The sequence below is a fragment of the Mycteria americana genome, chromosome 7 (genome assembly GCF_035582795.1).
Source record: "Mycteria americana isolate JAX WOST 10 ecotype Jacksonville Zoo and Gardens chromosome 7, USCA_MyAme_1.0, whole genome shotgun sequence".
NCBI lineage: Eukaryota > Metazoa > Chordata > Aves > Ciconiiformes > Ciconiidae > Mycteria > Mycteria americana.
Window position 1 is genome coordinate 18993500 of NC_134371.1, and position 22719 is coordinate 19016218.

A 22719-nucleotide genomic window follows, 5' to 3' on the forward strand; every position below is an offset into this window, starting at 1 on the left:
TAAATATTGCTTTGCTTTGCTATTTAAAGCACCAACACTGAAATGATATCCCACTTGCCCCTCAGGCTCGTGCACCCACAGTGGTTTTGGGAGCCTGGCTTGCAGGCTGCGGAGTGTGGTGGTTAGCGCTCGGGACAAGCATGACACGTGCTCCTTTGGTTTTTTACCAAATTCTCCTGGCACCCAAGCGTGAGGTGCTGTCTGGGCAGCCCCGGGTCAGCAGGGAAGGCCAGGGTCAGCTTTTGTGCCTGGAAAAATGTTCTTTGGTGCAGTTCAGGAGCCTGCAGAGACTTTCCCTTTTCTGTGGCATTTCTGATCTCCGCTGGGAAGAGCAATGCCTGCATGTCCCTTCACAAGCCAGGGGCAGAGCGTGCATGTGCCCTTGCGAGTGCTGAGGCAGAGCCATGGGAGAGCCCTCACCCCACCACCCCACTGCTTCCCTCGGGGCCGGGGCAGCCTGGGCCCAGCGGCTGCACCGCACTCCGGGACTACTCCCTCCATTGTGCGTGGCAGCCAGGATGTGGCTCTGCCATGTCTTAAAATGTGGCCCAAGCACCAAAGTCATTTAGGTACTTCTGGATGTTTTGCCTTTAGCCTCCTGGATAGCAAAAGAGGGCTCAGGTCTGGTTTTTTGCCTTTTACTGCACAAAGGGACATTCTATGCCCGGTTAGGGTGCTGTTAGCCAACAGCTCACTTGGGGCCAGCAGCAGCATTCCCCCCCTGCCTGGCTGGCACTGCAGAGCGGATCCATCTAAGGAGATGGAAACACCAAGTCAGATAATTGTGAGGGTGATGTGAATGTTGCGATTCATACGTTATTTTAATAACATTGACAACAATTTTCTTTATATGCCTGTGTGGCGGCTGGAGCTGTGACTGGTCCTGCCGACGTGGTGTGGCTCGGTAAGCTGCGGTGCGGGTGTATCCCGGCAGGTCTCGGGGGGAGGTGGGTGGGTGCGTGCTGTGGGTACAGCTGGGATGGGGACGGGAAGAGATGAGGTTTTGCACCTCAGTGTTTGGAAACAAATCTGTTGAGTGGAAGTGCTATGCCTTAACCTGCTGCTCCCTATTCTGCAAGGCTTAGCGAGTGGAAGTGGTCGTCCTTGTCGATCCCACGGCTCAGGCCTCGTGCAACGTGGGGGGCAGGGGGAGCCAGAAGCGCAGCCGGGGCCTGGGCTGGGCTGGGCTTCGGCAGTGCTGGGGCAGCTCCCCACTGTGCCGTGCCCCCCCTCCTCTGTCCACACCCCAAATGTAGCACCAGAGGTTTGGGTTGTTTGTGGGGAAAGGCGGTCGAGATGTGCCACGGGGTATTGTACTGCCCCATGGCAGGGGGAGGCAGATCCCAAGGCCTGTCCTTGTTCTGCAGGAGCTGTTGATGCCGGTGCTGTGAAACAGCTGAGCGTGAGCTCAGTGCTGGCGTGGTGCGGGCCCCTTGGCCAGCCGGGGCTGACAGGACAGGAGGGATCCTCACCCCAGCCGGTGGCTCCCGTGCTCCATGCCCCTTCAATGCCAGCAGCAGCCTGGGCACGGGCACGGGCAGGGCCTTACGGAGCAGGGCAGCATCCTGCTGACTTGGAAGTGGTGTAAACCTCTGGAAGAAGAGGAGGAAAAAGTTTCAGCTGCCGCGAGGAAGGCTGCCTCTGGGGAGGGCTCCCCTGGAGGGCCCGCTCATCCCGCCAGGCAGTGCACAGCGAATGCAAGTGGGGAGGCTGGCACCTCTGCCCAGAGAGCGCGATGCCGGCGGGACGACGGAGCGTGTTGGCAGCCGGGGGTGTCTGCGCTGCTCCCCTTCCCTCGCACGTCCCGGCCCCGGAGCGGCTGCAGGTGGAGGCCACGCCGTGGGGGATGCCACCCCGCGGGCGATGCCGTGCCACGGGGACAGCCGCGCCGCAGCCGGTCCCCGCGCTGGTGAGTGGGGCCGCTCGTGGCCCCCGCCCCCGCCGCCCCGCGGCGGACACGCGTGGGCGGGGCGTGGGCGGAGCGGCGCGGCGGGGCGGGGAGCGGAGCGGCGCGGAGCGGAGGGGAGCGCGCCCGCAGAGAGCCGCGCTCGGCGCCCGCTCGGCAGCGCCTCCCGCCGCCGCGCACCATGTGGCAGCCGGCCACGGAGCGGCTGCAGGTAGGCGCGGCGGGGGTCCGGGCCGCGGCAAGGGGGCCGAGCCCCCGGAGCTGCCCGGGGAGGGCGGTGGGAGCGGGAGCGGGGCCGGCGGAGCATCACCCCCCGGTACCGGGAGTTTGTGGCAACTTCTCCCCCTGCTTCCGCGGAGGGTGGGCGTGCGGCGGGGAGAGCGGGACGCGCACACACGCACAGTGCGGGGGGAGGGAGGCGCTGCCCCGGCGGCATCCCGGGTCCCGGCTGCTGCCGCTGCCCGGCAGCTCCGGCGCTCCCGGCGGGGCTTGGGTGCCAGCGGGCAGGGGCGGCGCGGCCGCGGCCGCCCCGGCCCCGGGAGGCGACGCGGCTCGGTGGGGCTTCGGCGGGGGAAGCGCGGTTTGGGGGCTTCTCCCCGCGCGCCCCTCAGCTGAGGGGGAGCCCCGCCGGGGGCGCGGGGCCGGGTGGGACGGGTCCCCTCGCCGCGGTCGCGCGGAACCCGCGGAGTGTTTGCCACACAAAATCCCGCGGGAGCCGTTCGCCACCCCCAAATCTACAGGTCCGGATGGCGCGTGGGAACTTGGGTCCCCCCGCGCCACCTCTCCGCACCCCGCGGGGTGGCCCGCACCCTCTTGCAGCGGGTCGGGCTCTGCTAGCCCTGGGCTGTGTCTTTTTTTAATGTATGCTTTTATGCATATTTCATATTCAGGGTGAAATCTGAGACAGGCAGAGAGCAAGATGAAATAAAACTCACTTTGTAGTTTCACTGTGTCGACTTCATATAGTTTTCCAGAGCAAGTGTCTAGTGAGAGAGAACTGGACATTTTGAGTAAGAATCAATGGTCTGAGCTGATGACAAGAAAAGGTTATTATTGCTTTTGCAATTCAAATTGAGAATTTGCTTTGATATCATCAAGCAGAAAATTCAGCGGTTTGATTTGAGTTGATAGTAAAGCCAAACCGAGCAGATCCATGAGCTTTAATCTGCACCAGCCAGTAATGGGAATAATTCCTGTTCTTAAAAAGACATACTTTTCCATACAGCGAGAAACTTGATTTTTAGTGGCTAGGAATGATGTGCCACATCCATAGTTTATGGATTCCAGGGTAAGAACTCTGTGAGCATGTTATTATTTATTTGTTTCCCCGTGTTAGCCAGAAACCCCTCTGTCCTGAACACAAGCAGCAAGATCACCTGTGCTAAGGAGTTAATGAGCTTGGCTGGCTGTGGAGGCGGAGCACCTCTATCGCCTGTGCTCTGGAGGGATGGGTCCCCTCGGGGGATGCTGCTGCAGGGGAAGGACCTGAGATGAGGCTGCACCCAACAGTTGGGGGCAAAGGAGAAGGTGAGGGAAGGGACAGAGAAGAGGAAAGCTCAGGTTAATTGTGGTGTGCTGGTCTGGATCGTATGGACTGGCTACGTGCCCCCTTTGTGGAATTAGGAGGTGTTAACAAGACACCAATACCACAAATATCTAGTACTGCCTACAAGAGAATGCAAGGCTAAAAAGAACCAAGTGCTTATGTTTTGCAGAGTAAGGTTGTAAGCGTAACCCTGTTCAGCTGCCTCATGTATTCCATGCATCCGTAGGGATCTTGCCTTAGGGAGCGGGTGGGAAAGGCCATGTGCTGTGGGGAGCCAGGGCTGCCTGGAAGGGGGATGCTTGTTGGGCCTCTCACTTACCTGTTGCAGCACAACACAGACCTGGAGCGCGGGGAGCCCGTGCTCCTCCCTGTCGCTGGAGGGGAGCCACAAGCACCAAAGTTCTCGGCAGTGGCTACTGACTTTGTGCAACCTACTGTTTGCTACCTCTAGCTGGAGGCTGCAGGTGTCCTGAGCCTCCCAAAATGCTAAGTACCTGTAATTGTGCTTCTTGCCAACAGGAGTTGCTGGGGAAGTGTATGAAGAGCTGTAGGTGCTCTTTTAGAACCAGAGGGATCCAAAATTGCAGAATTAAATTATGCTTTGGACTTGTACCAGTTCCTAAAATTGGGAGAAGGGGAAAGCCTTGGAAAAGCCACAAGAAGCCCGTAGTAATTCTGTATTCACACAAGAGTTTAAATAACAACATAGTGAACAGTGGACAAAATGAATCCAGTGAGTGGAAGGATGCTGGGAGTAACGAGGATGTGATCCTGTAATTGAGAGCTGGATCCTAATCCATATACACATGAGCCAGAGTTGCATGGGAAGTAGACTGATATCCCCAACCCCTCTGAATTTTATTTTCTCCAAAAGAACTTTGAAACCTGATCACTTCAAGTAGCCTGATCTCCCCTTCTGTCCTCAAGAACTACATGTTGTGCACCACCAGCCTGGCCAGAGCTGCTGGCAGCGCTGCCCGGCCCCCCCTGAGGAGAGCTTGTGCAAGGCAATAAATACATGTTTTTTCCCTTCTTTCTCCCCCTCAACATCTTAATTCAGTTTCAGATGTCCCACGTTGCTCTCTTTGTCCCAAGTTCCTTCTTTCCTGGCACCCAGCTGCTGCAAAACAAATCTTGGTGTCACTGGGGTGTTGAAGGGGGGCCTTCTGCTTGTCCCTGGCTGGCAAGCATGTGTTGGGAGGGTACTGGGCATGAGATTTTGGTTGTAGCAGGGGGGTATTTGATCACTGGGTAGCATAGATGACATCTTGTGGTCTCTATTCATGTGTTCTGCTATTATGGGTTATGCCAAGTCACTACTGCAGGATATTTGGGGGATATATAATGGCAGGTCCAGCCCTGTCTTCTATAGATTCTCCTTTGAGCTGATGTATGGGTGCAGAAAGCGTGGAGCTGGCACAGCTTTCTTAATGTTTTCATGTGTGAGTTGTACGTGGTGTAATTTTGACCCAGATGCATCTTGCATTAATATCCAGCCATGGTGAAGTGCAGCTCCATCCTAAGTAAAACGGCAGTGAAAATATTTTCATCTTTCAGAATATTTCTTTTGGCCTGGTTCAGTAAGGGAAAGTATGAGCCGACTTTAGAAGTGACTGCCTGTTGGTGTGGGTCAGTCCTGCCCTCATGGCTAAGGGGAGCTGCATATGTTTAAGTTAAATGGGAGTGAGCGTTGTGGCGTGAAGACTTCTGTCATGTTGTGACAAGGTCATCTATGGCTTGCAGGTCTCCTTTCCCAGTCTCACGCAGTGTATAACAAGGCAACGTGTTCCTGGTCTGTGGCTGTTCATGTAAAAGCTACTTTTGTTCCAAATGTGCTTGGTCCTGTCAAGTTTCACAGTTTGTGCTGAAATTTTTGGCGTTGACTAGATGGGTACAATTCCAGTAGTGAGGTCAGCAGCAGAGCTCACGCATACGCAATAGGAATGAAGTGTCATCAGCAGCTGGGTTACAAAAATGCCGTGAGCTGGGGCATGAGCTGGACGTCTCCCCACTGCTGTCGTGGCCACTTGCTGCTGAAAGCTTCATCTGATGCTGAATGCACCCCCTTTCCAGGGGCTTTGGTTTCTGGCTTTGCTAGAATAAGCCGTGATCACTTGTGGTTTTTTTTTTTGTTTTGTTTTGTTTTTTGTTTGCTTGTTTTGTGGTTGGTGGTTTTTTTTTTTTGGTCACTCTGCTCTCCACTTCTCTCTGATGGAAGCTTTTCCTGTTATCCTGCTGCTTAATGAAGAAGCCTCACTGTTGTTGGAAGATATGTTGAGTTAAATTAACTGGATTAGAAGAATAAGCTAGAAAAATGTAAATATCCAGGTTTCTGGTATTTCCTTGACAAGATAATACAGTGAAGCCTGCTTTTTCTTCTGCTGTTCCTTTCCTTTCCCCTTTTGTGATTCATTCACCTATAGCAACGTTGCAGTTACGTGTATTTTCTCCAAAGTTAGTGAGACAGTCAGTCACACGGGAAACCGCACAGTTGGGACGTTGCAGGAATATACCATAGGGATCAGTGAGTCTCTGGTGTGGTACTCAAGAAGGTTGTGATTTTGCAGGTAATACAGGCATTAGCATTACTCATGCTTAATGTAAAAGAGATGATCTGGGACTGTGTCTGTTTTGGAGACTTTTTTTCCCCTCTGATTTCTGTGGTGGCATTCCTGGTTTGTGTTCAGTCAAATGTGGGTGAACATACTGAACATGCAAGTGCCTCCTCATCTCCTCTGCAGGAGCAGCGACCAGGGGGTGCTTCAGGTATTTAAGGGTTGTTCTTCCTGCTGGGAATGTCGGGGATCCAGCCCAGGGCTAGCTGTACCTTTTGGGTATGGTTTTCATTGCTGTGTTTGCAGCAGAGCTTATAGATGTAAACTCTGCTTATAGCCGTAAGCAGTGCGCTCTGATTTTTGGCTTGACATTTGCGGCAGCGGCACTGGTTGAAACAATGCCTAAAATCTCCTGAAATCTTTCTTTAAAATTATTTCCAAATGTACCCTCTGTGCCTGGTTTAGGATGCAAGGGTCAGGAGCCCTCGGTGGAGCAGCTGGGATTTTGGAGCAGCCGGCCTTGGCCATGCTCCCGTGAGGACTCTGAAAGTGGTTTTTGAAAACAAGCAAGGTCTTCGTGCAGTTTTGCGTGCCTGACTGAGAGATGACTGCTCTTTGCTTTGAAACCTAAATTTTCCTGGAAGCTTGATGCCAGACATTGTTTCTAGATAATAAATCCCAGTGGGTGCATAGTTTCCGAGGTCATGCCGTTTATAAGCCCTGTTGGTTAAGTCTTCCTGCTTCTCTTAACACGTGGGTAATAGGGATCGCTGCGTCCAAATAAGTTTTCCCCTAGAGTACGAGACGCAGTGGTACTGGTGCTGCCTGGCCTCGTGCTGTAATGCCAGGCATCCCTGAGCTGAGCTGTGCCCACGAGCTCTCCTTTTGGAGAAGCTCTCGCTTTTCTTCTGCAGGCGGTACAGTTGGTGGGCTCACATAAGCAGGGGCCAGGTAGCGGGGAGCAGACAGGGTGCCGCGTTGCGGAGCCAGCTCCCATCCCATGTCCTGCCCCTGCCCATGGGTCCGGGTGGGGAAAATGCTGCTGTTTCAGATGCTTTTTTTGGGCACGCAGTTGCCTTTTGCCAAGTGGTCACTTGGTTTCTGCCATCATTTGGGCCTGCCCCAAACCACTGGAGGGGCAGCAAGAGAGATCCCCTTGCTGCTTGCTGCCTCCCAGCTGGGTCAGCTCCCTCCCTGCTTCGGGGCTGGGCATCATTTAGTGAATTGGCTTCATAAGGACATGCAAATGCCAAGCGTTCATGGTAGGACTTCAGTGATTCTCTGTCTACTCATCTGGAAATTTGATATTCTTACCAAACCCCACAGTTTTGGGCTATTTCTGGGCAAGGTTTTAATAGCGGATGGCTGCAGTGTATTCTCATGCTGCTAGAATTTATTTCTTTCGTAAAATAGAGTTCTATATCTCTTCTAATGTGCTGTGAAATACTGTGGTGGAGAGCTGCAGGTGGGCGAGATGAGATGAAGCGAAGTGGGTGATGTCAGGCAGGAAGCTTCAGGTCCTTCTTTGCTCAGGCAAGTTTGATTCCCTGAACCTGGAGGCTTAATTTTGCTATTGTGTAATTTGTGCAGCCCCTCTGAAGTCCATGGGAAATACGTTTGTGTAAGGTTGCTTTGTCATGGTCTTTGAGTTGTTGGTGTAATTTACCTCCGTATCATTAAGATATAGCAGTAAAAACACAGTGCAGGTATTGATGGAAGTGACAAAAGTGAAAGCAGCAGTATTGGGGGTGTTGCTGCTCACTTTCTGGCCTACCGGTGAGTGCTGCCCTCCGAGGCTTCATAAACACATGGCTTGTTTTGCTGGGATTTGTTACTGTACCCTGTAACTGTGCATCCTGAATCTACTGATACTTTTAGATTCGGGAATGACAGACTCTGTTGCCAAGTGCGTGCATATTACATGCATCCGCTGCCCCCTAGTAAACACATCAAACACCTTTCCCATGTCAGAAACATTGAGGCTCTTCACTAAACACAAGTCAGCTCTGGGCAGCGTTTTCCCTGTGTAATGGCTTCAAGGTAATCATGGGCGCAGTGGTTTTATGACAGTGTTTGCATCTGTTCAGATGTCATCTTGTTTTAGGTGCTGTTGGTGCTTTCAAAATGAACTTCTTGTCTTTCTATTATATGCTTGGTGTTCACATGTGTACATCTATTAGAAATGCAGTATACAGTCAGTTGAAACAATTGTTTTCCAATTTTTAAAAGCATATGGAAAAGCTCTTCTTTAAACCAAACACAAACAGGTTGTAAGTGTAAAGCACACAAACAGCTGTCTAGGCAGAAACCGCTGCAAGACATGTGTAGCAGGACTGATACTACTACTGAGCTCTGGTTTTATTAAATATTATGTCAGAAGGAAGAAGTGAAAAGTATTTGAAATTTAAGCTTGAGACATGTGGATGCAAACATCCGGGAAGTCTTACAGCCCAATGTTTTGGCACTATATAGCTTCAGGATATCTTTCCAGGCATCAAAGTTTTTGCACTAGTTTGCTGCCTATGACTTTACAGCAGTCAGGGATCTTTAAAACAAAGCTCTGTGATTCCAGCAAGCTCATCTGGCACCACTTAGCTTGGGCAGTTCCTTTTTTCTACGTTATTTATTCTTTGTAGAAAATGAGTGGCTCTGGAAAAATGCTAATTGTGGGAAGCATTCTATGACCAAAAGAAAATCAAAATCAGTGACTGCCTTGTGGAAAGCCCCCTGGGAAATGATCTTAAGGGTTCGTTTATAGCGTACTACTAGTTTCTGTTTCTGAAGCTGACAGCCTGTTTGATGACCAAGAAAAATAAAAAAAAAGAGCAGTGATTTCCTTGAAGGAAGACAAACTAAAGCATTCAGTCTAAGTAGTTCAGAATTTTAACTGCTTGTGTCTTATTTTCTCTTTGTCCCTGGTGGCAGCCAGCAGGACCATCAGCAGTGGTGTGTCCAGAGCGTTACCATTTCCTTCCAAGTGTGATCGTGTTCGCAGCAGACAGACCTTCAGCTGGGCGACGGGAGGTGTGCTAGGCTGCTGAGGCTTTGTGCTAGCATCCTCTCACATAGAGCAGTACGGTGGTGGCTTCGTTTGCAATTTGGCTCTTTGTGCAAGCAAGATGAGAGTCTGGCCCAGAGACATGTAAATGTGTAGCTGAAAAGTCCCTTTAAGCAATGTGTAGTACTTGTTTGGTTTTCTTTTTTTCACAGTGCTTTCATGTATAATAATGGTACTTATTTGCACTTCAAATAATAGCTGGAAAAATTACAGGTGACAGGAGTGTTAGTCTTCTGGGCTGTTTCTGAATAAGTGCATCAGAACTCTTTGACCAAAGATTTTAAATGTGGGTGATTGTAAATGTGTCCTGAGAAGACCTAATATGGCTTTTCATGATTCATTTTTCCTGCTGAAATACTGAAAATATGGAGTTGCAAATATAAATCTTTGATGTGCGGAATCTTAAGAAAAAAAATGTATATTTCTGGTATTTGATGTTCTTTTAATGGTGGCACTTCAACAAAATTATACACAGACTCAGAATGATTTAGTTGATCTCATTGCACTGACCCTTACCTTAGCAGTTCAGCGATAGCTTCTGAAGTGTTGGTCTTTTTGAAGAGCCTCCATGTGTGTTTTCATTGGGAGCATTTAAATAGTAACTGCTTTTCTGACAAAATGATTATCAGTGGTAGTAATTCCAATGTCGACTTGGAAATGTAAAAATTTTGCCATTCCAGCTGTTTGCCTCTGTTCCCTTGTAGGCTTCCCCCCCCATGTCGTGCTGAGTGCTTCAAGGGAGAGGGTGGGAGATCTGGAGCAGGTTGGGGGCCTTTTTTGGGCTGTATCACTCCCCTCTCACAGCTTAATGGCTGGTTGTGCTTCCAGGCGATGTTAACAGCTGCATTTCTGACCCGAGTAACTAATAATAAGTTTTACTGACCGAGCTATACTGAGAGTGCAGTGCTGTTCATTTTGGGATCTCCGTGCTTAGCACCGGCCCAGTTGGCTCGCAGTATGCCATACCCCTTTGTGGTGCTGGGCCGGTGTCATGCTGGACAACTTTCAAACGTTGTCTCATGCGAACACGTTTTCTCCAGATACATTTGATGGGAACTGCCAAGAACACCGAGAGCAGATAGAAAGTTAATGAAATGTCCCGAAGCTCAGATTTGTGGCCACCTCTTTCTTCCTGTGCCAGGCTCCCTCTGGGTTTGAGAGGTGGTTATTCCATATGTTTCATGTGAAGCTTTCAGAATGACCCTGGAGTAAGTTTCCAAGTATTCAGAGCCTTCAATTAGGGCCAGGCTTTTCCAGACAGCTTTTTACCCTCCTGAAAACTTGTCCAGTCATTCATTGCCTGGAGAGGAAAAGCGATGCTCAGAGTCTGGTCCCGCTGGTGGAATAGCTGCCCTGAAGATCTTGCAGTGGGATCTGGCCCAAGCTCCACTGGGGTCAGTACCACCCTTGGGCCTGGCTGGGTTTGAGAGCAGGGCAGCAATCCCACCTATTGGGTTGTTACAGGAGAACCAGAAAGTTTGTCTAGTCTGATTTAAAACAAATGTTTCTCCATGCTATGGAGTTTCTTCCTGAGAGTGACTGCTGGCTGGAGGCCAGGACAGAGGAGTTTGGGGTCTGCAGGGGACCCAGGGCATGGGACCTTTGTGGTGATGGTGGCAACATCAAATACATCATCTAAGCCTGTAAGTTTCTAGCTCTCCATTCCCTCCTTGAGCCTGGGTGTTGAGAGACAGAAGGGATGGGCGGATGCAGTGTTTCCCCTCTGAATGGCTGTAGGGGGAGGCTCTCCGGAGCGAATCTTGGCTGCTCTGTGGCTTTCCTGTAGCTGGGGATGAGCTTTCCTGCTGTCAGGATTAATCTGTGCTTTCTGAGCTGATGAAGATGATACTGACCTGAAAATGGTATAACTTCTTGGCGTGGGCTGGGTGGGAATTACCCCTCCCTCCAGTCCTTCTGGTTGAAAAAAACAGGCAAACAAAAATTCTGTTGTTATTTATTAAAACTACCCAGTCCAAATTAATATACTGAACTTGGTTTCTAGTGTTATGTTGAGAAATCTTGCCCTCAGTTTTCTAGTATTTCCTTCTGCTGGGGAGAGGAACACCTCGAGAAGAGTTGTGTCATGGTGTGCTGGTTCTTCTGGCTCCAGCTTGGAGCTGGAGAGCGTAAAGACAAACAGCAAAATTATTAGAAAAAAATACATCAGACTTCAAAAACAGGATTTTAATCTTTTTTTCCCCTGATTTGAGACTATTTATTTAACAGAACCTTTTGCCCATTTTTAGCTTTTCCATCTGGAATTTATTATTTTTTTTCCAGTTTTTGACCAGAAAAGTACTTTTTGGAACTTAAGCAAGCACAAAGCTGCAGCTCCCCGAGCTGCCTGGGTGTCAGGGCATAGCGTGTACCTCTGCCCCGGCTCGCTGCACTGCATGTCTGCAGAAGACGGCAGTGAATTTCTTTCATCTTCCAGAATATTGTCAGCTTAAGCATCAGATTAACAGGAGTAAGTCAATACAAAGATTGGAGAGAGGATTTTGGCTGTGTGTTGCTTTGCAGCTGGGGATTTCAAATTTTCTGATGGGCTGAGTGATGTTTTCCATGGGATTGTTTGTGAGGAGGCTGAGGAAGTATTACTTCCAGGTACAGAAACAGGCAATTTAACACATTTCTCATATGTAGCTATTTTGAGGCAGAGGTAAACCCAAACCTAGAAGCATTTGCATGTGTGTGCAGAGGATGAAGTGAGATATTTCTGTGGCTGGCTTGCTTATCCCGTAGTGTCCATATTGCTTTCTGTGCTGCCAGTTCCAGCATTGCTGAATAATATTAAATCAGTTTTAACATGGGGTGGTATTTTTGCTTTGTGGTTTGGTTTTTTTTTTTTCTTTCTTTCTTTTTTCCCTAGTCCACGGGAATTTTCTGTGCCTGACCATAAATCTGAATCAGAAAATGTAGAAGCTTGAATCTTGTCCCAGTGCTTTTAAGAGGGCGCCTATACAGCGTGGATCTGCACAGGCTTCAGTTTTCACAGCTGTGCTCTGTTGTTTGGATTAGAATCAGAAGGAAGGATATTCTGAAAATTTTATGCCAGTCCCCTCGACAGTTTGGCTGAAAGGGCCTATTGAGCTTGGTACCGCGTGTTTGAGAAAATCCTGGTAGTAAAGACAGCTTTGGTCCCTCCTGCTAAAACGAACTGCTGGAGGGATGAGCAGTGCTGTTAGAGTGCTGGGTGGTTAATTTTTCTGGGAGGCAGCGAAGGGCAAGCCCAGCAGTGATTCTCGAGACACCCGAAGCCCAGTGATCCTCCAGCTGAGGACAAGGCACAGGGGTCGGCCCCGGCTCGGAGCCTGCCCCCTTCGCAGGCTGGGCTCCCCCCGGGCTGAGCAGCACGGCCACCAACAAAGCTGCCTGTTGGGAGACGCGGTTGGGATGATGGAGGAAGCGGAGCCCTCTGTCACATTCTTGTTGGTGGAGCATCGGTGCCGAGGCCTGCAGAAGGGATGCTACTTTCCATGAGATTGGACAGTTCACTTCGATAAATGTGTGTTAAATCACTCAGATTTAAGAATGCAATCTTATCTCCATGTCTTTGAATCCATTAACTTTTATCTTGCCATTTGAGATGGCAATATAACTTTTCAGTGGTTTATAAGGAAAGTTAGGAAGCATTTGTCTGCGAGTGACTGTTTTGTTTTGATCTGGTGTTTAGAGGCTCTTTTTTTCATTAAAGAGCCTGAAGCTTGGTGCTAGGATGTGTAACATTTTCAAAGGGCAATGTTTTAATCTTGTACCTCTAAAATACAGAGTTGCTATAGAAGGAAGAGTAGCACGGTTTGAAAGGTTACAGGAGTCCAGGCAAGTTCTGCTGTTGCCTTTTCCCACAGATCAGTGTTGCAATATTCAGTTCTTTCTCTTTCTTGTAGTTTTGAGGTTGCGTGTGACTGGCTCGGTAATGGGACACACGCTTCCAAGGAGTTACCGCACTGCAGAGACTTGGGATTTTGTTTTCCTCAACAGCTATCACGGACGGAGTTCATATCATTTCCTTGGGGGTGTCCAGTGGGGACTGGGGCTGTCTGGTGTAGGAAATATCCCCATCAGAAATACTGGGCTTGCCTCGGGGTCTGCAGAGGTGAAGGGCAGCCTTTCTGTGCATCATGGCAAGCCTGGGACCAGGCTTGATGAAAATGAATGAGACGACTGCCTTTCATAATCAAGGGTGATGAAAAGCCCTGGCACTTCAGGACAGTGAAAAATATTCACTGAAGTTCTAGTTAGTCACTGGTGAATTGCTCCTTTCCTGAAGCCACTCTCCCACATCCTTCTCACGTTTAAAATGCTGACAAGTTTCAGGCTGCAGAAGTGGTGGAGCTCATCTCCCCTAAGGAGAGTCACACGTGAAGAGATCGTGAGCTGCAAGTGCTAGCTGAAATGAGTTATGGCAAGATCTTTACCTGGTAAGAGACATTCCAGAGCTGCAGCTTAGGGATTTCACCCCTGTGGTCGGACAAGCTCCCACCAGTTTTCTGAGCCTTGGACTGGGCTCCAGCAGGTCAGAGCAGGGGTCCAGCTGTGTGGGGCAGGGAGGTCTGTATAGGTGAAGGCATCTGGGGATGTTTGTCAGACAGGCAGAATCTAAGGAGGCTTTGGACTAACGTAAAATGAATTGTAGAGACGTAGAGCTTCTGGGGGTAGGGGGGAGCAGGTTGGCAGCTGGGGACCGGAATGGTCCATGAGTGGTCTGGGGTCAGGCACAGCCTGGGAGCCCTGTCTGCAGAAACCTTGCACTGAAACAGCTCACTTCTAGTTGGTTTAAATTATTTTCAGAGGGCATTTATATTGTTTTTTCAGGTTAGGATTTTTATTTCTCAACATCAGAAGTTATTCATGTTGCTTACATGATATTAGAAAAATAGCCACATGCAGTAGGCAGCATTGACCAGGGAAATGCCTCTATGTTGTTTGTTCTAAAGTTTACTGCGCTGGTTCTGGAAGTAACAGCCTGACCTTTCATTCCTCTGTTATGGTCTGAGGGTGTTCTTACGTGGATGTGGAGCTTTCCAGGATAAACGAAGTGAATGTGGTTTGGCATTTAAATCACTAATGTAGTATCAAGCTAGAGAATTTCAGAAGCCATTAATGTCTAAAGAGATGTCACTTTGTTCACTTGGGGATAAACTTTGCCCCTGTCTGTATGTGGATCTATCTTTCTTTTTTTTGGTCCAAATTCAGATCTTGATAATGGTATAAATGTAAGTGCCATTGCTAATGCCAGTGGAGTTACTCTGTGTTTCTTTTACTTCATGTGTTTTTAAGAGTCCAAATCTTATCTGTTTTTTTTTTTTCCTTTTTTTTTTGGAAGAGTAGATATATGTGACAAGATTTAATGTCTAAGAGAGCTGAACTGAATGTTTCTGTGTTACTCTTTTTGGAAAGTGTGTGTTATTGAAGTCATTCTGGACCGAGCCCTAACGCCGTTTGGATACGGGGCTGCCGCGCGTCCGACAGCCGAACGTCTGTGTCATGCTGTGAGCTCGCCACCCGCTTGCTTTGGGGTGGGGGGAAAACCACTTTACAAAATATTTATGGAACTGTTAATAAGCCTCACAGTCACAGGGTTCCTCCCCTCTGTGAGGCGAAAAGGGAGCGTGGGTCCCTCGCAGGAGGGTCGGTGTGGGGCCGTGGCGGCTGCCGCGGCAGCCGGCTCAGAGCATCGCTGGCTGTTGGCCCCGGGGCCCTGCGGTGCCCGCAGCCGCCTCCCGGCACAGCGTGCAGCCTGCTGTCCGGCTTCGAAGCTTCAGCAAATATTTTCAGTTTTCAGCTGAAAACCGTATTTCTCATTTGTGAATCCAGTCTATTTCTGAGGCCTTTTCTTATTTTCATATTTTCTTGTGAAAACTTTAATATATTTGCCTCTTCAAAGGGTTTTAAATGCCTGCTCTGGCTTTTTTTTTTTTTTTTTCAGAATTTCTCAGGAACAAAAAAGGGTTTCTTACCCAGCAGCTGTCATTACAGAGCTGAAGTTAGAGAGCAGTCTGCCGCATCCTGGGGAAAAAACATTGTTCCCAACATTTTCTTAATCTCAAATCCATATGTGGGACAATAGGAAAGTGCTGTCATATTCTTCTCTATTACCCCAAAATCTGTCTGTTAATATTTTTATTTATTTATTTATTTTTATTAAACAGCTTTCTAGGAGGTTTTTCAATCTGGTCTCCTTACTGAGTTCTACAGCTTGGTATACACCTGCATAAAATCAGACTGAAACATTTGCTTTAAAAATGGCCTAGCCCTTAGTGCCGTATGTGACTTCCCATATAGATAGTAAAGCGACCTTGTGAGTTTGAGGCGTTGGATAACATAGTCAGTCATTGTTAATCATTGCAACTGTGCTGCAGAGCCGTGAATGCAGAGTGGCTATGGCTGTGTAACATAGTTTCCAGAAAAATTACAGTCTTTGTAGCATCCCAGTTAGAAGGTGTCAACACACAGCAGTACAAGTTTATTTAAGATACAGCTTTATTAAAGCCCTCTTATTAGGGCTCTCAGGCTAAAGGAGCAGGTAAAGGCTCCCTTTGCAATGCCACCTTGTATCCGACCAGCAGGATCTGCTGGCCAGGGAGGGAGCAGGGATGTCAGGACCACTCCAGGGGACTCGATTATGTTGCAATGGGAACAAACTGACACAGCACAACTTGCCCATCTATTATTCTTCCCTGGGTGTGGAGGAATGACTTTCAACCATATCATCACCTCCTTAACGTAATTAGTTTTTCGTCCTGTAAGGATTGCAGTGCTAGTAATGCCAAGGTGATGTTCTGCACTAGATCCTCTACGCTGTGCAGTGACGTTTCCCTGGTGAACAGAGGGTGTGATGCCGTGTACACCAGAAGAATGCCCCTTGCTTTGCCTGGCTGATTCACAATACTTGGCAGTTATTGTCGCTGTCTTTGGCCCTTCTAATCCTTCCTGCATACGGGCACAAACAGGGTACAGAGATGCTAAAGTCCAGATCTCCAGTAGAGAAGGGAGTTGGGCTGGTAATGCACGTCGTTGTAGAGAACTGGGCTGTAATCTTGTGCTTTGTAAAATTCTCACCTATGCGGTGGTTTGTGTCGGTCCAGCCTTTGAACAAGGCTTTGGAAGAGAGTTTGGAGGCAGGTGCCTGCCTGAGACTTCTGTGTTACTCAGTGCCTCCAGTTGCTTGCCTGCCTTGATAGGTCTGACCAGGAGCGAACGGGCTCCATAGTGAGAGTTTGTGCCTTAAACGCTGTGCAGTGATTTATTGCCAGGGCTGGTTATCCCACGTGGTGGTTTACTGCACCCTGCATACAGATCCAAGGTTTGTTCTAGGAAATATTTAATGCTATTCTGCTTTGTACACCTGGGGGTCAAAATATAATGTGGTTTTCTAGCTAATCATCGTCTCTTGCAAACTAATGGTAAGTAAAACAAAGCAAAAATAAAGCATGTGGAGCCTGGCCAGCTCTTAGTAACGTCTGAACCAACTAGTCCAATGCTGTGTTATTTCTCTGACTTAATTTTGCTGACCTTTTGTGGGATTTTGAAGTTTTACCCTGTGTAGCTTATCTTAACTTTCACTGTGTGGTGGTTGTTTTTTGTGTGTGTGTTTTTTTTTTTTTCCCCAAGCCAGTGGGTCAATATAAAGAATTATTTTAAACAGTGGATGTGAGATGGCTTTAAAAAAATGATGGGAGTTGCTACCAGCATTTACATTACAGATCTTCCACTGGAAGTTAATAGTGAAGGGTCTAATGGCAGGATGCTCACTTACAGGGATCATATTTACAAAGATCTGGAATTTATCTCTATTCCTGGGCAATCTTTGGTGCTGGAGGGATGTGTCCTCCTCCTTCGGGTCTGGCACAGGATCAGCAGGGCACTTTGGATGGTGGGCAGGCTGCCCACTTCCCTGCCATGCGAGTGAGCATTTCCTTGTTTTCCTCTCTTGGCTGTCTTGCCCTGTCCTCTCCTCCCAGAGCAGCCAGACCTTGGATGCTGTGTGTCCATCTGCTGAGTTACTGGATGGACAAGGGCTGGGTCCTCACCGGAGAAGCTGAAGAGTTACAACGGGGAGCAAGATGATTTTCGTTTCGAATGTGTGTGTTTTGATTAATATCTTGTTAACCCTGTGTTAACGCCTAACGCCATGTGGTTACTAGTACAAATATTTATTCTTGGTGTGTAGCTACAGATATGTGGTAGGATTAATGCTGAATTTTTAGTACTTAATACTCAGTTTAAGTAAAATCAGTTTGTCAGATTGCTTCCTTTTGTGTGTGTGTGTGTGTGGTTTTTTTTTTTCATTGGCAAAAGAGTATGCACAAACAGGGTTCAGATGGCCAGAGCCTCTAGAATCTCATTATCTTAATTGAAAAATGTCAGCCTTTGACATTAATAAATGATTTAGCTAGTACATGATTTAGTCACTGGGGAGAAATGGAATCGACTGTTACAACCATCCTTCACTCCTAGATGATAATGATAAGCTACAGCCCACAGCTCTTAAGAATTAATAGCTCTGGGCTAAGGACATTATTTTTGTATATTAGAACATCTCAATTCCATTGTATTTGGTAACGTTTTATTCTGGAATACCTTCACTTTGAAAAAAAACCCGGAAGGTACACAACGGGCATCCTCCTGTGTCCTCTGATGTTGCTCTTCAACTCACTATAGTCTGCACATGTGCTGCCAGTGCTCTGCCTCTGCTTTTTTACAAATCAAACTGTTTTGTTTCTGTTGACCATTCTTCACTTACCGGAGGAAATAAGTTGTTTAGACAATGTGTGGGGATTAGCTGTGTATTGAACTACCACAGGGAACAAGAATTACTTCTCATCAAAATGTACATTGTGCTCTGTGCATGGATTTTATGGAGTCTTCTGGAAAAGAAAATATTTTTCTGTCTAAAAAGCATTTCCTACCCAGTGACTAGCTGTAAAAGAAACAGCTTGAAAATATTTCCTGGCTGAAGAAAAGGATCGGTACATACTTTTAGTTTGCCATTGTGGTTAACATCACTATGTGTTTTTCTAGTGCTTCCTCAGTTTTTCTCAGTTTTATGTACCTAGTGTTAATAGACATAGGTGCAGAAATAACAGTCCGTCTAAGCCAATCCGTATGATCTTTTCTTTTGGTAACACCAATGCTGCAATTTTGCAGAGGATAATCTGAAGATTCAGGCTTGGCTTTGCTCCTGTTTGAAATCACTGTTAAAATACTGATGACTTTGCTGCTGGATCAGAGGCCTGAGAGTTGTGCCCTGGGTTTTTCCTTTTTTTTTTTTTTTTTTTTTTAAAGAACTAGATCAATGGGCAAAATATAGCATTAGTGTATTGAAGGAGATAAGCGGGTGAGGTCAGTATGCGTCCTGGAGCACCGTGCGCAGGGTGTGCACCACACACAGTTGTGCAAGTCCAAGCTGGAGTTTGCCATGAGACGTGTTTTGGAGCACAGCCAGCAACAGACGGGTTTTGATGACCAGCTTTTGCCTTTAGAAACAAAAGTGTAGTGTTTATTTCGGCTGCTAAACCAGGTTAGCGAACAACTGTTAGCCGTACTAGGCAACACGCAGCTGTTGGTTTGCAGAGTTTAGAAGATGTGTTTTATGCTGTCACCAGTCAGCAAAGGGAAGTTGGGGTTGGCAATACTGATGTTTCCAGAAAAGGAGAAATCAAAAGTGGCAGACATGTATCTCTTCAGGACTTCTGCTCAGCCTCCCCATTAATGCAGGGTTTTTGCTGTTGTCTTCTGGCTTTGCCGGTTGTATTTCTCCATGGGCTAGCGTAGGGGCTTTTGAGACTTTGCAGGCAGTGTTTCGCTGGCATTGCTCCCTCTTAGCAAGCTGCTCTGCACACACCCTGAGCTACCTGTAACTCAGCGGAATGAAATTATTCCAAATTGCGAGTACCCTTTTCCCTCGGACTTTTCCAGTCTGACTTAGTTGTTTTCACTCCTGCCCTCTCCCGGCCAGTGCTCAGCAAAGCTGTGTGGTTTGTATTTCCTAACTGGGTGCTTCCTGGGTGGCTCTGCAGCGTGGCCATCTTCTCGGGTGTCCTGACACTAAGGTTTCAGTGTCATTTTGCTGTTGTATCATATGGCGAATGACTGCTTAACTTGTCTGATTTCCTTGCTGATTCCGGGCAGAGCTGTTTGCCTTCTTCCAAATCCTGTGTCACTTTAGCCTGACACTCATAGTCTGGGATTTCTGTAGTACCTCATTTTCTATAGACATGTGATTATGTGTGATTTTCTGCCTTAAATTGTTGTTGTTGCTTTTTTTAAGTTGGCTTTTATCTGTTACTGTCGCAGACATCTAAAACTCTGATTCTGAGATGCTCAGAAAACCTGGAGGCAAATGAGAAGATTCCTTAATTTATGCATCCCTTGCACTCTTTCAGCCGTGACGGTTTCCGTACTAACAGATGTGTCATAACTTTGGGAGATCAGGGGTGAAAGCAAGAACTGTTAGGGATGGTGACCTCTATGGTACCAAAAGCCAGGCTAGACAACCCCAGTGGTTCTTTGGTAGCTGTGGTCTTTGGCAAAAATAGGTTTGAAATGTTTTTGAAGGCTGGGTACAGAATGAGACCCATAAATAGATCCTGTAAACTTGCTCTCTGGAGTTGCAGAACATCCCTCTGTAGGTCAGACCTAAAGGCTGCCAGCTATTCATGCTGTATATATTCATATGCGAGTGTACTGCAGTGAAATTATCACAAAACTGGAACTAAAGCAAGCTGTAAATGGAAAAGCTGTGCCGATCGAAATAATAAAAAGAGGGGGCATGCCCCTAATAAATGCTGTAGCGTAACTGCTATAAAAGTGTGCACGTATTTACAACAACAAAGGTCTCGTTTCTGCAAAACTTCAGCCATACGCATATTTTTACCTACTGCAAGCAGCCACCAGTGCCCACAGGCCTGTGCACTGCATGGTAAGTAAGGGTCTGATTTCTTGCAGGACTGAGGCCTTGCTAAGTCTTCAATGTTTCAATGCACATGTATCTTTTCCGGAATTGAAAACATCTTTTATTCCTTGGGCTGAGCTGGCAGCCGGCACAGAAGGCAGTCTGCTTTATGTTTATCAATCCAGGGAGAAGTCCGGCTCTTGCAAGCGTATTTCTCATCTGCCAAGAGCATCAATAGAAAGTTTAACTATCTTCCACTCTCTTTTTTTTTAATTACTTAAATATGGCCATTCAGGGAGGCATTTAATTCTTTAAATATGGCGAGGAAGGTGTTAGTGAATTAAGGGTAGAGGGTTTAACCCCATGCTTTCTGAAGCTTTGCTGCTGGCCGGTGGCTGGATGCTGTGTGCTGATGCGGGGTCTGTCCCGGGAGGTGCTGCGGGAGCATCCCCTCCGCTGCGGACCAGCCCTGGCCGGGGAATCCTGTCCCGCCGTGCACCCTGTGCCCCTCGGTGCGGGGGATGCTGCCTGTGTGCCGGAGCCTTTTTGGGGCACCTGCAGAGGTTTTGCCTGTGGACCGTGTTTTTTGGGGAAACCCTGCTTTAAACTGTTGCTCTGTGCTGCCATCTATGCGGAGTGTATTCAGAGAGCATAAGCAGCCTGGTCCTGATGTGTTCGTTAAGCTATTCCATTCATTTTAATTAGTCTAATTTAAGCTGTGATGTATGTGTGTAAAAATGGGCCTTGATCATTTCGGGGCTTGGCTGAAACCCTGTGATCCAGCGCTGTAAATAAACCCCTGGCAGTGCATGAATGCCGAAGGGCTTTAGAAGGGTCTTTTCAGATGATTCTTGTGCCCGTGTGTGGAGAAATGGGAATGTGTAAAAGGTTTCCCTTGTAGCTGAGGAAATTTTAAAAGTCTGTAATGGCGTATTTAACCATCAGAGTTTCTTAATTATTATAGTTCTAGCAAGCAAATTTCTTCCATAAATTGTGGTAGCCCATTTCACTAACTGAACGCCAGGTTTATTACTATATGAACTTGATAATTAGTTTGTAATCTGTGCATAGGCATTTCATCCTGGTGGTTTTTTCGCAGGGAATAATTTGCCTTTTATTTGTTGAGGGTGGTTTTTTTTGGTGAAAACAGAAGTCCCATTCATGATGGGCACAGCAAATGTAGTAAAACACTATCATAGCTGGGATTTGTTGTACACTATGGATTTATGTCAAGAATGTTAATGATTTGTTTATGAATAAGTGAGCCTGTAGTATTGTGAAACAGTATCTGGCAGGGCTGCTGAATGGACATTTTGAGAGCAGAGGATTCTTGAACTGAATAAGCGGTAGATATTTGTGTGTCTCAAAGTAGTCATAAGTAGGCTTATGGATTTTAAACAGAAGTGTTTATTTAATGCATTATCATCATCTACAGCACTCATCTGGCATATGTGTGGGCCACTCGATAACAAGCAAAGAGGTTGTTAAGTAATTTTTAAGGGCAGTTAATCTCCTTCTAGTGGGCTTTATTTTAAAAATAAGCTTCCCTTCCAGAAAGCAACACAAAGCCTTAAGCAGAGCAGTGTGATGTTTGCAGGGTTGGTGTGGATCAGGAAGGTACTCTGGATTTGCAGTGTCTCACTTGGGTGTAGCACTTAGTTTAGCACAGCCACCACTTGAGGTTCCCAATGGAATTATCATTTGGCTGCCAATATGTTGTATGTTCCCAAATACTCACCTTCCTAATGAGACCTTGGGAAGAGTTTACCACTTTCTGCTGATGCCTGTTTTCTTGGAAGGATACCTACTGATGGGTAGGAGAGGTGGTTCATTCTCGTCTTATCTGAGTCCAAAGACTGGTATCTCCTGCGTGTTGGGGAGTACTTGTGAGGAGTGAAGCACAGTCCCTCAAAAGAATAATGTGGGAACCTCATCCCAGGTAACGATTCCTTGCTTTGCCTGTTATAATTTGCATGGGTCCAGGTGTAGGATCTAACCACTGGGATATCAAATCAACTGACCAACAACTGATGCCCAGCAGCACAAAGTGAGAGCTCTGTCACTGTTTTGGACTCAAATCCTTAATCAAACTAATGTGTGAATTTTTGTGCTATGTAAATATCATACAGTTTCAAAAAAAATGATTGCAATATTTATCCTCTCTCCAACCGTCCTTCCTGTAATGAGTTTTATAGCTGCTTAAATGGGTGCAAATGCTTAACATGAAGCAAGGGTTGTCACTCAAGTGGGATTCATGCATTTTTAAATGTAGCTAAGCCTCTTGAAAAACTGCAGGTAGAAGATGACGTGTTTATTGCTGTAGCAGGAGGCTTTGCTGTGTGACTTCGTGCACCACGGGCAGCTGAGCCCAAAACCGAGGGACTTCAGTGCTGGATTTGGGAAGTGTTGCGGCAGTTGGTGTGCATCCAGGCTTCTGTGTGGAGCGTGACTAAACTCTGCCCGATAAATTATGGCATGTCTTGAAATAGTGCCTTGTACTTTTTAATAGGCTGGGCTATCAGCTCTGCATCAGTGGATGGTTAAAATGAAGCAAGAATTGCTTTAACATTAAAACTGTGCCTGGAGGACTTCTCTGAGAAATTGCTTATGATTATTAAGTGAATATAATACGGTAAGACAACCTTGCTTCTTTGCTGTGCTTTTTTTCATACAGAGTGCAGTTTTGAAAGTTGAAACATGTACAGATGGAAAGTAATGTTCAAATGGGAATGGCTTTGGAAGCCATGCAGTGTTCTC

General features: G+C 47.3%; 1 protein-coding gene across 2 annotated transcripts in view; it reads left to right on the plus strand.

Moving 5' to 3' along the window:
• Window positions 1-1971: 1971 nt before the first annotated feature.
• Window positions 1972-22719, plus strand: part of PID1 (phosphotyrosine interaction domain containing 1) — a 93074-nt gene continuing 72326 nt past the window's right edge. The window contains exon 1 of one of the 2 annotated variants that reach the window (XM_075507287.1): window positions 1972-2117. In XM_075507287.1, coding sequence (XP_075363402.1) covers window positions 2088-2117 — 30 coding nt within the window. In that variant the 5' untranslated portion in view covers window positions 1972-2087. The remainder of the gene's footprint in view (window positions 2118-22719) is intronic. The other variant, XM_075507288.1, reaches the window with a different exon arrangement.